A 16,140-nucleotide genomic window follows, 5' to 3' on the forward strand; every position below is an offset into this window, starting at 1 on the left:
GTACACAGCATTCTAGATGCCAAGTAAAGACAATGGTTCAAAGAAAGGATGCTGTTGATAGGTCAAGTAAGGCGATGACTAAATACTGACTACTGGCTTTAGTCATGTATCTGTTACTGGTGACTTTGATAAGTGCATTTTCAGAGATGTGCTAAGGGTGAAAACCTAACTGGGGCAGGTTCAAAAGCATATGGGAGAGCAGGGAGTGTATACAAGCCTAAAGCATCTTGTCATAGTAGAAAACCCAAATGCTGTCACAGACTACTAGGGTTATCAAAAGGACTCAGGAGCTACCCTGAATAGGCTCCCACTGACCAAAGACAGGACAATTTGAGCTTCAAAAGATAAATAACTCCAGTGGATTGAACACATCAAATATTTTTAAATCCATGAGTTCATAATGACACTAAAAAAAATCTCTTTGGTCACCTTTGAGGAATACTAGGTAACCAATTCCTCTTTTTAAGCTGTAATTAAAAGGAAAGAATCAAACCTTCTACCTATGCTTCCTATACAATCTCCCATTCAGAGTAAATGAGTAGTTGATGAGGGAAGCCCGGGTGGCTCAGTTAAGCATCCAATTCCTGATTTTGACTCAGGTCATGATCTCATGGTTCATGGGATTGAGCCCCTCATTGGACTCTGTGCTCACAGTGCAGAGCCTGCCTGGGATTCTGTCTCCATCTCTCTTTGCCCCTCCCCCACTCGCACTCTCTCCCTCTCTCTCAAAATAAATAAACATTTTAAATAAATAAATAAATAAATAAATAAATAAATAAATAAAGGTTGAATGACAGAATTAGGATATTGTTATTTCACAATCTCTAATGAATTAATTGTAGGCAATGATCACCAATGGCTTCAAATATCACAATAAAAGAGACAATGGGATATTGTATCTCTAGATCTACTTACTTGAAAACTCATGCACTTTCACTACAACTTTCTGCTTCTATCCAAATTAAACTAGGTCTTCTTACATCATGTTCATCCCAAAGGTAATCAAAAAGAAGCAAAATTATGGAGCACCTGGCTGGCTCGGTCAGAGGAACACGTGGCTCTTGATCTTGGGGTCATGAGTTCGAGCCCCATGTTGGATATAGAGACTAGTTAAATTAAAAAAAAAACTTCAAAAAAGAGGCAAAATTACTTGTCAGTGAAGAAAGGGTATCCTTAGGTTGAGGCTGAAGTGTCCATATCTAACGAGTAAAAGCAATCTTTAATGAAAGAGGGGAGAGATTTAGCAATCGATTAGACATAGTCCTTGATCCACAAGAATTTATAAAGAATCTGGAAACAGGGGGCACCCGGGTGGCTTAGTCAGTTAAGCATCCAACCCTGGCTCAGGTCATGATCTCGTGGTTCATGGGCTCAAGCCCCATGTCGGGCTCTGTGCTGATGGCTCAGAGCCTGAAGACTGCTTCAGATTCTGTGTCTTCCTCTCTCTCCGCCCCTCCCCTGCTCACCCTCTGTCTCTTTCTCTTTCAAAAATTTAAAAAATTAAAAAAAAAGAATCTGAAAAGAAAAAACTTGCATACACACAACCACCATCAAAGTGATCCAAGGTCAGCCTGATTAACAATGATCGGGTCCCAGAAAACCACTTTGTTTAATAAACTGTTAACAGAAGGATATACCTCACATCTCTCTCTTGTCCCGCTCAAACCAGAGGTGGTACTAATAAAAGAGCCTTGGGAGTCTAAATTGGAATCCTGGCATCCCCATCAATTAATTGTGTGACTTAGAGAAAGTTACTTTAACCTAAGTCTTGATGTTCTTACCCGTAAAAAGTGGAAATAATAATCTTTGCCTCTCAGGACTGTTGAGAGAATTAGCTAAATTATATAGGCTCTGAACGTGTCAACCCCCTACCCTGTTCCATTCCACCAAGACTCCCCCCCTCCCTCCCTCTTTCTCTCTCTGTCTTCCACCTACTTTCTCTCTATATATATCATCATGGTCTCAAGGAGCCATGATGTAAAGAGGTGCAGCAGGAGGAGGAAGAGTCCCAGGCATTTTGGTCCATACCTCATCTAATGCATCGTCTTTGTCCTGGCAGATTGCAAGCAGATAGATGGAGGCTCTGATGACCGTCAGCGGAGGGCGCTCATCCTGGTCCTGCAGAGACAGGAGGAAGCTTTGCACGGCCACAAATAATTCTGCCTCTGAGACAAACCTGTCGACCAAGGAGAGTCTGAGTGAAAAAAAAAATAAATGGCTGTCCTGCCTTGACACGTCCTGTCTTGCCATATTCTCCCTCTGCCTTCTGTCCTTCTGCTCTAGCATGTCCACAGCCTCAGGACACCTTGCACAAAGAGCATGCTTTGTATACTTACAAAGCATTGTCATATACGCACAGCACATGGTTCTATGCTCTGTACAAGGCTCTGTCTAGGGGCCAAAGGCTTCTCACTCACACCTAGGAGGCAAAGCATCTGCCAGTACTGTTAGGCAGCATCTGCCAGGACTAGTACTGTTAAAGAGAAGGATGCTACTACTGGGGTTTAGGAGTCCCTGTTTTGGCAACCAGTCCACTGTTCTTTATCATTGAACATTTGTGTGTTCAATAGGATACTTTCTGGGGAAGGAGACATCTATGTTTGTACATGCAAGGGAGATGGAGATGAGGAGACTGACTTTTTTTTTTGTAAAATATAAAAGGCATAGGGGAGCCTGGGTGGCTCAGTCAGTTAAGCGTCTGACTCTTGATTTCAGCTTAGGTCACGATCTCATGGTTCATAAGATCAAGCCCCACGTTGGGCTCTCTGCTGACGCAGAGGCTCTGTGAATCCCAAGCAGAGCTTGTTTGGGATTTTCTCTCTCTCTGCCCCTCCTGCTCTCCCTTGCATGGGAGCACATGCTCTCTCTCTCTCTCTCTCTCTCTCTAAATAAATGAATAAATGTTAAAAAGAAAAAGCTATAAAAAATGGGCGAAGGACTTCTTGAACAGACATTTCTCCGAAGAAGATATATAAATGGTCATTAAGTAGATGGAAGGATGCTCAACATCACTAATCATTAGGGAAACGCAAATCAAAACTGTGAGGTAAAATCAGAACCCTTGTGCACTGTTGATGGGAATGTAAAATAGTTTAGCCACTATGAAAAAGAGAATGGCATTTCCTCAAAAAATTAAAAACAGAACTACCAGATGATCCAACAATCTAGATATATACACAAAAGAACTGAAAACAGGGTCTCAAAGAGATATTTGTACACCCATGTTCACAGCAGCATTATTCACAATAGCCAAAAGGTGGAAGCAATCCAAGTATCCACTGACGGGACAAATCCATAAGCAAAATGTGGTATATACATACAATGAAGCATTATTCAGCATAAAAAAGGAAAGAAATTTTGACATGCTATAGGATGGATGAATCTTAAGGACATTGTGTTAAGTGAAATAAGCCTGTCACAAAAAAGACATACTACATGATTCCACTTATATGAAGTACTTAGAGTAGTCTAAATCATTGGGACAGAAAGTAGAATAGTGGTTTCCAGGGACTGGGGAAAGGGAAATGGAGAGTTATTGTTCAATAGGTATAGAATTTTGCTTCTGCAAGATGAAAACAGTTCTGGAGATGAATGGTGGTGATGGTAGTACAACAACATTAATGTACTTAATACCCATTAACAGAACACTAACAATGGTTAAGATGCAAATTTTATGTTTGTGTATTTTACTACAATTAAAAAAAATGGAAAAATTACCAATGTACCAAGGTTGGTGTCTTGGTTTGATAAATTTATCATAGTTATGTCAACATTAGGAGAAAATTAGTGAAAAACTCTCTGTATTCTTTGCAACTTTCCTATAAATCTATAATTATTACAAAATAGAATTTTTATTTAAAAAATAAAAGGGGCACCTGGGTGGCTCAGTCAGTTAAGCATCCAACTTTTGGTTTCAGCTCAGGTCATGATCTCCCAGTTTCCTGAGTTCAAGCCCTATATCAGGCTCTGTGCTGACAGCGTGGAGCCTGCTTGGGATTCTCTCTCTCCCTCTCTCTCTGCCCCCGCCCCCCCGTCTGTCTGTCTGTCTCTCTCTCTCTCTCTCTCAAAAAATGAACTGAAAAAATTTTTAATTAAAAATGAAAATAAAATGGATAATAGCCATAATATAAATACTATACAGCTACCAAAAGTATGAGGTAAATCTACTAATACATGTACTAACATGAAAAGAGGTCCAAGATATATCGTTAGGTTAAAAGGCAAGTGGAAGACCTTATATAATATCCCATTCTGTATATTGAAAAAAAATCAGCATATGTTTGTTTCAGTAAATGGTGTTGGGAAAACTGAACAGTGACATGCAAAAAAATAAAAGCGGACCACTATTTTATACCACACACAAAAATTGACTCAACATGGATTAAAGACATGAATGTTAACAGCTGAAACCATAAAACTTCTAGAAGAAAACACAGGCAGTAATTTACTTGACATCGGTCTTGGTGAGGACATTTTTAGATCTTATACCAAAAGTAAAATTAAACAAATGGGACTATTTCAAACTAAAAAGCTTCTGTACAGCAAAGGAAGCCATCAACAAAATGAAAAGGCAGCCCACTGAATGGGAAAAAATCTTTGCAAATCATATATATATCTGATAAAAAAAATGAATATGCAAAATAAAGAACTCACACAATTCAATAGCAAAAAAAAATCCAATTAAAAATGGGCATAGGATCTGAAGAGACATTTTCCAAAGAACGCATACAGATGGCCAACAGGTACATGAAAAAATGTTCAACATCACTGATTAGCAAGGAAATGTAAAATCAAAACCACAATGAGGTACATTCTCACACCTGTTAAATGGCTATTATCAAAAAGACAAGAAAAAACAAGTGCTGGCAAGGATGTTGAGAAAAGGGAACATTTGTGCACTATTGGTAGGAATGTAAATTGCCACAGCCACTATGGAAAAGAGAATGGAATTTCCTCAAAAAATTAAAAATAGATCCAGCAATTCCACTTCTGGGTATTTATGCAAACTCAAAAGATATCTGTACCGCTCCCATGTTCACTGCAGCATTATTTACTACAGTCAACACATGGATAAAACCTAAGTGGGGCGCCTGGGTGGCTCAGTTGGTTAAGTGTCCAACTCTTGATTTTGGCTCAAGTTATGAACTCATGGTTTGTGGGTTCAAGCCCCACATCAGGCTCTGTGCTGACAGCTTGGGATTCTCTCTCTCTCTCTTTCTCCTTCTCTCTGCCCCTCCTCTGCACTTGCTCTCTCTCTCAAAATAAATAAATAAACATACAAAAAAGAAAATGTGGTATGTATATACACACAATGGAATACTGTTCAGCCATAAAAAAAGAAAGGAATCTTGCAAACAAAATGGATTGACCCTGAAGGCACTAGGCTAAGTGAAATAAGTCAAATAGAAAAAGAAAAATACTGTATGATTTTACTTACATGTGGAATCTTAAAAAAAACAAAAACAAAAAACCAAACTCATAGAACAGATTGGTGGTTGCCAGAAGTGAGGGGTTGAGAGTGGGCAAAATGGGAAAAGGGGGGCAAAGGGTACAAACTTCCTGTTACAAAATAAATACACCTTGGGGATATAATGTACAGAATGGTGACTACAGTTGTTAATACTACACTGAACATTTAAAAGTTGCTAAGGGGTGCCTGGGTGGCTCAATCGGTTGAGCATCCAACTTCAGCTCAGGTCATGATCTTGCGGTCTGTGAGTTCGAGCCCCATGTCAGGCTCTGTGCTGACAGCTCAGAGCCTGGAGCCTGCTTCGGATTCTGCGTCTCCCTCTCTCTGACCCTCCCCTGTTCATGCTCTGTCTCTCTCTGTCTCAAAAATAAATAAACGTTAAAAAAATTTTGAAATTAATATACTACATGTCAATTATATCTCAATTTTTAAAAAATCACAAGGGGCCAAGTGATTTTCAGTGAGGGTGTCAAGACAATTCATTACAGGAAAAAACAGTGCGTTTTTTTTTTAATTTTTTTTTTAATGTTTATTTATTTCTGAGACAGACAGAGCATGAGTGGGGGAGGGGCTGAGAGAGAGGGAGACACAGAATCCGAAGCAGGCTCCCGGCTCTGAGCTGTCAGCACAGAGCCTGATGCGGGGCTCAAACTCACAAACCGTGAGATCATGACCTGAGCCAAAGTCAGTCGCTCAACCGACTGAGCCACCCAGGCACCCCTAAAACAGTGTTTTTAATACATGATGCTAGAACATCTGCATAAGCCACATGAAAAATAATGAAGTACTGACACATGCTATAAATATTATGCTAACTGGATGAATCTCAAAAACATTATGCTAAGTGGAAGAAGCCAGGCACAAAAGGTCATCTACTGAATGATCCATCTATAGGAAATGTTCAGAACAGATAAATCCATAGAGACAGAACACAGATTGTTGGTGCCAGGAGCTGAGCAGAAGGAACGGGGAATGAATGCTTAATGGGTACGAGATTTTACTTTGGAGTGATGGAAATGCTTTTGGAACTAGAGAGAGGTGGTGGTTGCACAATACTGTGAATATACTAAATGCCATCAAACTGTTCACTTTAAAATGGTTAGTTTTAGGGGTGCCGGGCTGGCTCAATCAGTTGAGTGTCTGACTTCGGCTCAGGTCATGATCTCACGGTTTATGGGTTCGGGCCCCATGTCAGGCTCTGTGCTGACAGCTCAGAGCCTGGAGCCTGCTTTGGATTCTGTGTCTTCCCTCTCTCTGCCCCTCCCCCACTCACGCTCTGTCTCTCAAAAATAAACAAATGTTAAAAAAATTATTTTAATGGTTAATTTTATGTTATGTAAATTTAACCTCAATAAAATTATTTTTTACACTTAATTATTGTTTACACTAGTCTCCTTTGATTTTAAATTTTTAATAAATTGTGTAAATAATTCTTAAAACCAAAGTAAACCACAAAATTTTTTTCTGTGTGCAAACAATACTTTTAAGGATACTAAAAAGTTCTCATTCGCATTTTAGGCCTCTGCTCTCAGCACTGTGACTACCCTCCTGCCTTAACCCCTCTCCAGTGTATGAGCCCCTCAGGAATATAACCCGTTTCTCACTTATCTGTGTCCCCAATACCCAGGGCCAGGCTTGGAGTGGATGCCTCTGTGAATATTTATTGAACTGAATTGGACTGCAGATGTGGGTTCCAGGACACACTGCCAGCCCCCAGCATCGAACACTGACCTGTCCTCATGGATGTAGGCCAGGTAGAAGAGGAGCAGGATGCAGTACTGTCTCTGGCGAGCAATTCCCTCCACATACTGGCGATCAGACAGGAAGGCAAGGCTTTCAGGGCTCCTGCTGCGTATCTCGGGCAGCCCATGCTGCAGGAACGCAGACACTGCAGAGAGTTCTGGGCAGGGAACATGCGGGAGAACACCACACAGAGAACACAGGAAAGCAGGTAGTGAGCACATGAGTACCTACTACATGAAAAGGGTATAGGGCACAGAGTACCAGGGTACATGCAGGATGAAAGGAAATCAGTTTCCTCTTCCTTTCTGTAGCTTTCAGCCTGCCAGCAGAAACTAAAGGTAACATGTGTAAAGAATGAATACATTCCTTCATTCATTGACAAATTTCAGAGTGGCTACTCTAGGCCAAGGTGTGACACACAGGCTGTGTTTCCAGGAGCTGGTAGCTGGGAAAAGACAGACAAGGAGACGGACAATTATAGGAGACATGATCAAGTACCATGTTCAAGTACGGAGGAGTGTATAACTCATACCACCTGGGGTGGGGAGGGCAGGCTTGAAAAGGAGGGAAGTGTGGAAGGTGAGCAGAAAACAGGCAGAAAAGTGAGAGCAGAGAATCCTGGGCACGGAAGAAAGGTGTTCAGAGGCCCAGAGGCACAAGAGGACATGTTTTAGGTGCAGCAATGAGCCTAGTCTGACTGACTCAGCAGTGAATAGATGTGGAGTGTCAGGAGTTGCAGAACTGTGGGACATAATTAGTAGCTAGAGTGTGAAAAACCTTGAATGCTGAGTAAAGAATCTGAATTTTATCCTGAGGACAGATTCTTATGAAATCTGTTTCATAAAAGAAAGAGTATTTTAGGGGCGCCTGAGTGGTTCAGTCAGTTAAGCGTCCAACTTGGGCTCAGGTCACGATCTCATGTTCCGTGAATTTGAACCCCACGTCGGGCTCTGTGCTGACAGCTCGGAGCCTGGAGCCTGTTTCAGATTCTGTGTCTCCCTCTCTCTCTGTCCCTCCCCTGCTCACGCTCTGTCTCTCTCGCTCTTAAAAAAAATAAACATTTAAAAAAAGAAAAAAAAGAAAGAGTATTTTAATACCAAAAGAGTATGAGAGGAAAAGATATCAGTGCTCTAGATGTCTTTTAGACTTTTTAAAAACTTTATAGAAAATTCCCTATATTATCCTTATTTTCCACATTTCACCACAGATCAGAGGAAACTTCATCCCTGTCTGACAGCCCCACAGACTGATGTTTGGGGACTATGGCTGAAGGCCAGGGTGTTAGGATGATAAGACTTGGGTTTTCAGATAGATCCTTCCAGCAGCGGGTGGAGATTCTTTGGAAGATGAAAGAATGAAAGCAGGGTGCCATGCTGGAAGTCAAGTTAAGTATGTCCTGCCGGTGCAGTGGACTTAGGACCAAGTGGAAGGTGAGAATGGAGAATGCCCCACAGCAGTCTGGCAGCACAGACAGGGCAGGTCTCCTAATTCTAAATTTTGTGACTTTTCCACTAAGCTGTGATCGTTATCATAAAAATGAAACTGATATCCCATGCATCCACATGCCCTTTCTCCTGATACATGGAAGAAAGAAGGACTCTGCATGTACGTGCTCTTCCCAGCACTCTGAGACTTGACAAGGCCTCAGGGTCTAGGGAGGCAGATACGTGGGGCTCCTCCTTTCCCCAAAAGAGAGGGAGCTGTCAGCAGCAGTGGGGCCAGAGCTGGTGAGCACAAGAGGCTGCTGTACAGCGGCTGCCAGCGTGGTCCTAGGCTACCACCATGGCAGAAGTAGTTGTGCTCGTCTCTCTGCAGGCCAGACCACACCTGGGCAGGCATAGAGCAGGGTACCAGGCAGAGAGGAGAGGCTGGCATAGAATTAGGAGCCAAGCCATGTGGGAAGGAATGAAAATACTCGCCTGGGCTTCTGTCTCTCTCAGCACAGCGCTGGAGAAAAAACAAAGGAGGAAGAGAGGTTTAGGAAGTGGGGGGAGATGACACATCTTTGTAAATGTAAAAAGAAGAAACATGGCCAGTACCAAGTCTCACCCACAAAGAAGGTGCCGTATTTGTTGAATAAATGAATAGAACAATGATTAAATTGTTTTATGTTATACCAAAAGAGGTTTAGGACAGAGGAACTCCTTAGGGCAGAGAACATAATCATAATTATCATTGTATCCACAGCAGCACTCAGGCCTCCCCTGGCATGTAGGGAAGCTCTATGTATATTCAACCGGGGTAGGTGGGGGCGGGGGGGTGGTGACTTCAGCTCTCAGCCCCCATCTGCTGTTCCCCCGCCTCGATTCTGCATGTGCCTCCTTCATTGCATTCAGACCTCTGCTAACATGCCACCTCCTCACAGAAGCCTTCCCTGACCACCTATCTTCTCCCTTCATCACCCTCTATCCCTCTGCCCAGTTTTATTTTTTCATAGCACCTACTCATTTATGACATTGCATATATGTGTTTATTGTCTCTCTCTCTCTCTCACTCCATGAGGACGGGACATTGGAGCTGTGTCACCATAACCTGAAATAGAGTCTGACACACAGTTGATGTTCAAGAAATATTTCTTGAACGAAGAAACAAACAAACAAAAAAATGGAACAGACCATTCAAGGTATTTTGAGCAGAAGTCTCGGAATGTAACAAGCAGGGAGGGAAAGGTCTGGTGTGAGGGATGTTAAGAGGAGAAGGCCAGGGTGAGGACCTGGGCTTGATAAGCTTTGGGGTCTTTCTCAACCCTTAGAGTCTAAGGGTCCAGGAATCTTGGATTCTATTGTTTCCTGATTTGATTATCTTATCTCCCTAGGTGTCAGCCTATAGTCTCATCATTCCATGACTTCACGGTTCCTCTGGGCAGCTTCTAGCAAAGAGATAATTATGATTCTGACTCACTACCCAGCCTATCAACAAAGGCATCCAGACCGTAAAAGACCACCATGAGCCTGATAAGTGGTCATGCTGCAGCATCTTACCTTCTTGAGAAGGTGGCTCTGTCTTCTCTGGAGCTGACAGGAGGTTGAGGCTCATGTCGTAGAGGAAACTGGAACATACCTGATTTAGATCTGAGTGACTTAGAGGGTGGAAAGGAAAAGAGAACAAGAGAGAAGACATTGCTACTTTGGCTGGGACAGCATTATCCCTGCCATATACTGGGACACCACTGCCTTGTGCCAGAGCCCAGTGAAGCTCTAACCACGGCCCGGGAGGAAGAGTTCTGGAGGTGGCTGTGAATAATAAATATGGAACCCGCTGCTACAGCTGTAACTTAGGCACACAGGCATTCGCTAAAATTTTACTGAAAAAATAAATCAGGGAGGGCTACCGAACCCCAGTTTAATGAAACATAAAACAAAAAAAGTGCTCCTAGTTCAGGAAAGGCCTTGAGAGTCCTGGGGAAAAAAAAAAAAAAAAAAGGAAGCTGTTGAACCCAAGATGGGTAGTCAAGGTATTCCTTCCAGAAGGCTGGGTGTTCCAGTCAGAGACATGCAAGGAGAGCTAGATACTATACTGTGGTCATCTTGCAGGCTGTAGGCAATAACAAATGGAATCTGTCAAGTAAATGCAGAGACAGCTGGCAAATCATAAATGGGAAGGAACAGAAGATTACTCTAGAAACTTAACAAGACAGAGACTGAAGTAGCCACCTCTTGACTTTGAACCTCTCTACATTTCCTCTGGAAATGGTGGGCTGGCAGCAACCAGCACGTGGCTCTGTCTTTGTGGGCACTGCTTTCACTACCCTCTGAGGGCTTCTGTCTCCCCATTTGTAAAATGAGGAGTTAGACAAATGATCTCCAAGAGCCCTTCCGGTTTTGATGTAACAGGTGCCTGTCCAAGTATCACATGGCATGAGTGTCTTACCAGAACCAGATGAAATAAAAGCTACAGGAGCATGTCCAGCTCACACCACCAGGTGCTGAGCAATTCCGACATGGTGTCAATCCTCCCCATGGTCCTATGACTAAACCACACCAGTCAGAAATTTCCACTTATCCCGACAAGGACACCGGCACCTGAAACCATACATACCTTAGGCTGCTGCAGAACCTGGCCTTCAGTTCCAGGGTTAATCGTATGAAAGATGAGGAAGCTTGAGAAGTAGGAAGAAAGCGGAAAGCAATTTAAACCAGACTCGTTACAGAAATTCTCAAAGTTGAGTGGTTCCAAAGAGTACTAACTTTGGAGCCATGTAGACTTAGGTTCATACTACTAGGGTCATCCTGGAACACGTATTTAACTTCTCTGCGACTCGGTTTCAATATCTATACCTCACAGGTTGTTGTGAAGCTGAGTAAGAGAAGTGTACATAGACTATCTAACAAATGCCTAGCACTGCACTGTGGAGTAGGTGTTGAATAAATGTTCATCTTCCATTATAATCTGGGACGTTTGACAATGACCTAGGAAAGACATATCTGCTTGTTCTATCCCTTCTTCCAACGTTGTAGAAAATAACCCAGTTTCAGACTCAGGAAGAACAAAGGGTAGTCACTGCTTTATCCCCATCTCTGAATGCCTGTGGGGAAGGACTGGTTCTCACGCCTGAGGTCAGGTAACAGGTTCTGTGTTAGTTGATGACCCTGGCCCAGGCCCCTGCACTACCTGCCTCCTCCCAGTCTCCCCACATCCTGCGCCAAGCTTCCCTGTCAAATCTGACTTCTGTCCTGCCCATCCTGCGCCCCTATAAAAGCAGGAGTCTAGACAAGAACATCAAGAGGTCCCACTGCACCAGCTTCAGACTTGGGGACAATCTGTGTTCTATCCTGGGGCTAAAGCATATGGCAGGAAATTCATCCCTCAGAGTTTCACAGCAACTTTCTGGGACACACTTCAACTCATGACTCCCCCCAGGGAGGGGACACACAGGGTTCCTGCTGGAAGGGGCTCTTGGCCCAGTATCTCAGGGACCCAGAGTTTCTCCACCCCCTATTCAGGGCCTCTGCCCCCTCTTGGCTGGCACTGCCTGCTTCCTTCTTTTCTCTTGCAGGTTGGGCCCCAATCCTGTTCTATCTGCATAGATCTCCCTGTACACAACCATTCTCCACATCCCCTCCTCTCTGCCACTGCCCCCCAGAGATCTACACTTCTGAAGTTGCACCCATCCAACATCCCAAGACTGGATCTTCTTGGCTCTTGAAGTATGGCAGACAGAAAGAGTGGATGGAAGGAAGAAAAGAAGTATAGGTCAGTTGTCATAACTAAGAGGTAGAATCATTCAGGAGACATATATATATATATTACAATCTCATTTAATTCTGTTATCACCATGTCTAGCTAAAGACACTGGAAACAAAAAATTAATTTGTCCAATGTCAATAAGTAAGTAAAGGAGGGGGTAAGAATCTCAACCCACAAGAGCTAATGACAAAGGTCCTGCTTTTTCCCCCTCTTCCACACAGCCTCTCACTCTCTCCTAGAAGCTCCCACTTCTACTTTCTATGACAAATAGCTTCAGCTTCCTAAGGGTTTCCTGTCTTCTGTTCTTTGCCTGGACAGAACAAAGATCCCTCTGAGCTGTGACAAGGGACCTCCCCAGGATGACCTAGACTATTAATCAGAAACTCCCTCAATATCCCAAATCAAATTGTGAGGCAATTGCAAAAGGCATGCCCCTCATCACCCCAGCTCTGGATCCAGCCCCCTTCTTCTTTCCAAGGACCTTGCTCTACTGAGGAGCAGGAGGTCTCTATTGCTCCTTTCTATCAGCTACTAATCAGAATAAGTGTTTCTAGTGTTGGAGGGTAAAAAAACCCTCTAATTTCATGTTCCCTTCCAATTATACCCCCATTTCTCACCTCCTCTCATACCAAACTTACCCAAAGAGCTGTCTATCCTGTCTCTACTGCCTCACCTTGCACTCACTCTTCAATTTACTACAGTCTGGCATCCACCCCAACTATGTCACAGAAACTGCTCTGGCCAAGGTCACCAACAGCCTCCATGATGCCAAATCCAATGAACATATTTCAGTCCTCATCTTCCTTGATCTCTGGGATGCATTTGACACATCAACCACTCCCAAATCTACAAAACTCTCTTGCTTGGCTTTTCTAATGTCATACGCTTCTGGTTTTCTCCCTACTTCTCCAACTGTCCCTTACCAGTGTCCTTTAGTGTTTCCTCCTTCTCGTGGCCATTAAAATGTTGCCCTTGATTCTGTCCTGGTTCCCTCTAATCATCTCATTTTACACACTCCCTTGAAGGATTTCAGCTGTTTCCCACTAGACAGTTGGCCCCACGAGGACAGGGTTCTATTTTGTTCACTGCCGCATCCTCAGCCCCAGGACGGCGCCTTTCATGAAGTAAGTGCCCAATCAGTATTTGTTGAGTTAATGAAAGGCTAGATACTGAAGACTTGCATATCTGTATCTAAAGACCAGATCTTTCCCCTGACTTCAGACACAGTCAATCACCTACCTAACCTCTCTGCTGGTACGTCTCACAGGCATCTCACGCTCATCCTGACCCAAACCGATCACATCCTCTACTGCCTTTCCAAATCAGATCCTCCTATGGTGAGCCTTCTCTTGATAAAAATCACCACCATCCACCTAGATGGCAGCCAAAACCCAAGGCATTACCCTGAGCTGTTCCCTCTCTCTCCTGCCCTACATCCAACTGCTGCACCCACTCCCAACACTTCGTTTAGTTCCTATCACAACCTGAGTTAATGCAAGAGGTTAAACTATTGTCTGTAGTCTTGCCTCCCTCTCACTCATGGTCCACACTGATCCAAAAAGGATCTTTCTAAAACAGAAAGCTGAGCCTATAACTTGCCTTCTTTTAGACTCAAAACTCCTAGGATAAAGTCCAGATTCCTCACACGGCCAACAAAGCCCTGCATGACTGAGTCCTGGCTACTCCTTTGTGGTAGATTTTCCACTGCCTACTATGTGATAGGAATAAAAGAAGACATTAAATGGCAATGATAAGAGGCAAGCATACCATCGAGATGCAGAAAGAAATCAGGCTCCAGAGCCAGATTCTCTGAATTTGAATCCTGGGCACACTACTTCCAGTGTGACCCTGGGCAAGTTATTCAACCTCTCTGAGCTTCAGTATGCTTCTCCATAGAATGAAGATAATCATAGTACCTACTCCCTAGGGTTTTTATGAGAACTAAATGAATTAATACATGTAAGGCACTTAAAACAGTATCTGACAATAATAAGAGTGTCATAAGTATTAGTTATCATTAGTTATTACTATATTTCTCTCTCCTCCCTTTTCTGTTTTTGGCTATCTTCCCCTTCCCATTTTCACCATCACTCCTACTTTCTAAGGAAAATAAAGGAGACTCTGACTCTGACTCCTAGGCTTATTCTACATGTTGAAGTATTCATAGTGTGACAACAGGACAAGTGAGAAAGGAAGGTTTACACTTGAGGAGGCAAAATGGCTAGTCAGAGAAGAAAATAAATAGATGCAAGAAGGCCTGGAGAAGGCCAAGGGAGTCAATAGCCACTGGGGTTCAGTTTCCGGAAGGCACTTCAGCGCACAGACAGCAGCTTTCACAGAGTGCCACCACTCCCCCAGAAGGCATGTGGAAGTATGTGGGGACGTTTTCCAGGTGTCACAATAACTGGGGGTACTTCTGACATTTAGTACTCAGGAGTCAGAGATGCTGAACATCCTGTGAGGTCTGAGGGAATGTGAAGGATGAGGGCAATGCAGAAAGATGCATGTTGTGGACTCTGAACTGGAACCTCCTTGATATTCTGAGAGAAATATCAATAAATTTGAAAACTTAATTTTTAGTACCTTTGATTGTTGAATGGTATTCCCTCTCACTGAACACTGGAAAGAGTGCAGATATTGATTCTGAGTGATTATGTAAACCTCCTGCCCACAGGTTATGCTCTCTTTGAGCATAAGCACCTGCCTCCCTCCCAACTTCCATACTTGCCTACCGAGCTTCTTGGAGAATTTTTCCTTCATGTGGGGAACGATGACAAAGAGACTGTGTAGAATCGAGAGGAAAACTTCCATCAAGTTTGGTTGGGTGGCCTGCTCTGAGTGCCTCTGCAAAGAACCAAGAGGGAGAACACAGCCCACCAGGACTGAGCCTCTGAAGAAGAAAGCATCAACAAAACTGGCATCAAATCAAGCAACAACAGACCAACCCCTTTCACTTGAAGGGCACAAGAAAAGCTAGGGAACCTGAAGTCACAAGCTTGCATCCAAGAGTTATACCCACCACTTAATAAGTTGTGTAAGACATATTACCTTTCTGGGCCTCTGTACCAAAAAGAATAAAACATGGCCTATCTCCTGGAAACAAATGAGATCTGATGTGTAAAAAGTACTTTTTAAACTATAATGCACAATAACACTCAAGTTCCTATGACTATAGCCATTTAGTAATAATCATATACTTTACAAACTGTCTTCACATTTATTTTTCATGTGATCTTTGAACAGTCAGTCATGAGGCAGCCTGATGTAGCAGACAGAGCTCTGGATTAAGGGCGCCTGGGTGGCGCAGTCGGTTAAGCGTCCGACTTCAGCCAGGTCACGATCTCGCGGTCCGTGAGTTGGAGCCCCGCGTCAGGCTCTGGGCTGATGGCTCGGAGCCTGGAGCCTGTTTCCGATTCTGTGTCTCCCTCTCTCTCTCTGCCCCTCCCCCGTTCATGCTCTGTCTCTCTCTGTCCCAAAAATAAATAAAAAACGTTGAAAAAAAAAAAAAAAAAAAAAGAGTAGAGAAACCTGGATTCAAGACCAAGCTCTACACAAAGTTGCTGTGTGCCCATGGGTCAGCCACCCCCTCCCCTCTTGGTGTCTCATTTCCCTACCTGTAAAAGCTTGGATATCAGAGACATGATTCTTATAGATATCTTTCCTTTTATTTTTTTTTTTTTTAAGTAGGCTTCATGCCCAGCATGGAGTCCAACACAGGGCTTGAATTTATGACCATGAGA

At 43.2% G+C, this 16,140-nt stretch overlaps 1 protein-coding gene across 3 annotated transcripts in view; it reads right to left on the minus strand.

Moving 5' to 3' along the window:
• The window catches only part of MEI1 (meiotic double-stranded break formation protein 1), a 79,026-nt gene that overhangs the window by 33,798 nt on the left and 29,088 nt on the right, over nucleotides 1-16,140 (minus strand). For all 3 annotated transcript variants that reach the window (XM_058741158.1, XM_058741159.1, XM_058741157.1), the window contains 5 exons: nucleotides 15,133-15,244; nucleotides 11,252-11,312; nucleotides 10,195-10,292; nucleotides 7,202-7,370; nucleotides 2,029-2,176 (listed from right to left, as the gene is read on the minus strand). In XM_058741158.1, the coding sequence (XP_058597141.1) occupies nucleotides 2,029-2,176; nucleotides 7,202-7,370; nucleotides 10,195-10,292; nucleotides 11,252-11,312; nucleotides 15,133-15,244 (588 nt within the window). The remainder of the gene's footprint in view (nucleotides 1-2,028; nucleotides 2,177-7,201; nucleotides 7,371-10,194; nucleotides 10,293-11,251; nucleotides 11,313-15,132; nucleotides 15,245-16,140) is intronic.

Source organism: Neofelis nebulosa, chromosome 8, assembly GCF_028018385.1.
Source record: "Neofelis nebulosa isolate mNeoNeb1 chromosome 8, mNeoNeb1.pri, whole genome shotgun sequence".
Lineage (NCBI taxonomy): Eukaryota > Metazoa > Chordata > Mammalia > Carnivora > Felidae > Neofelis > Neofelis nebulosa.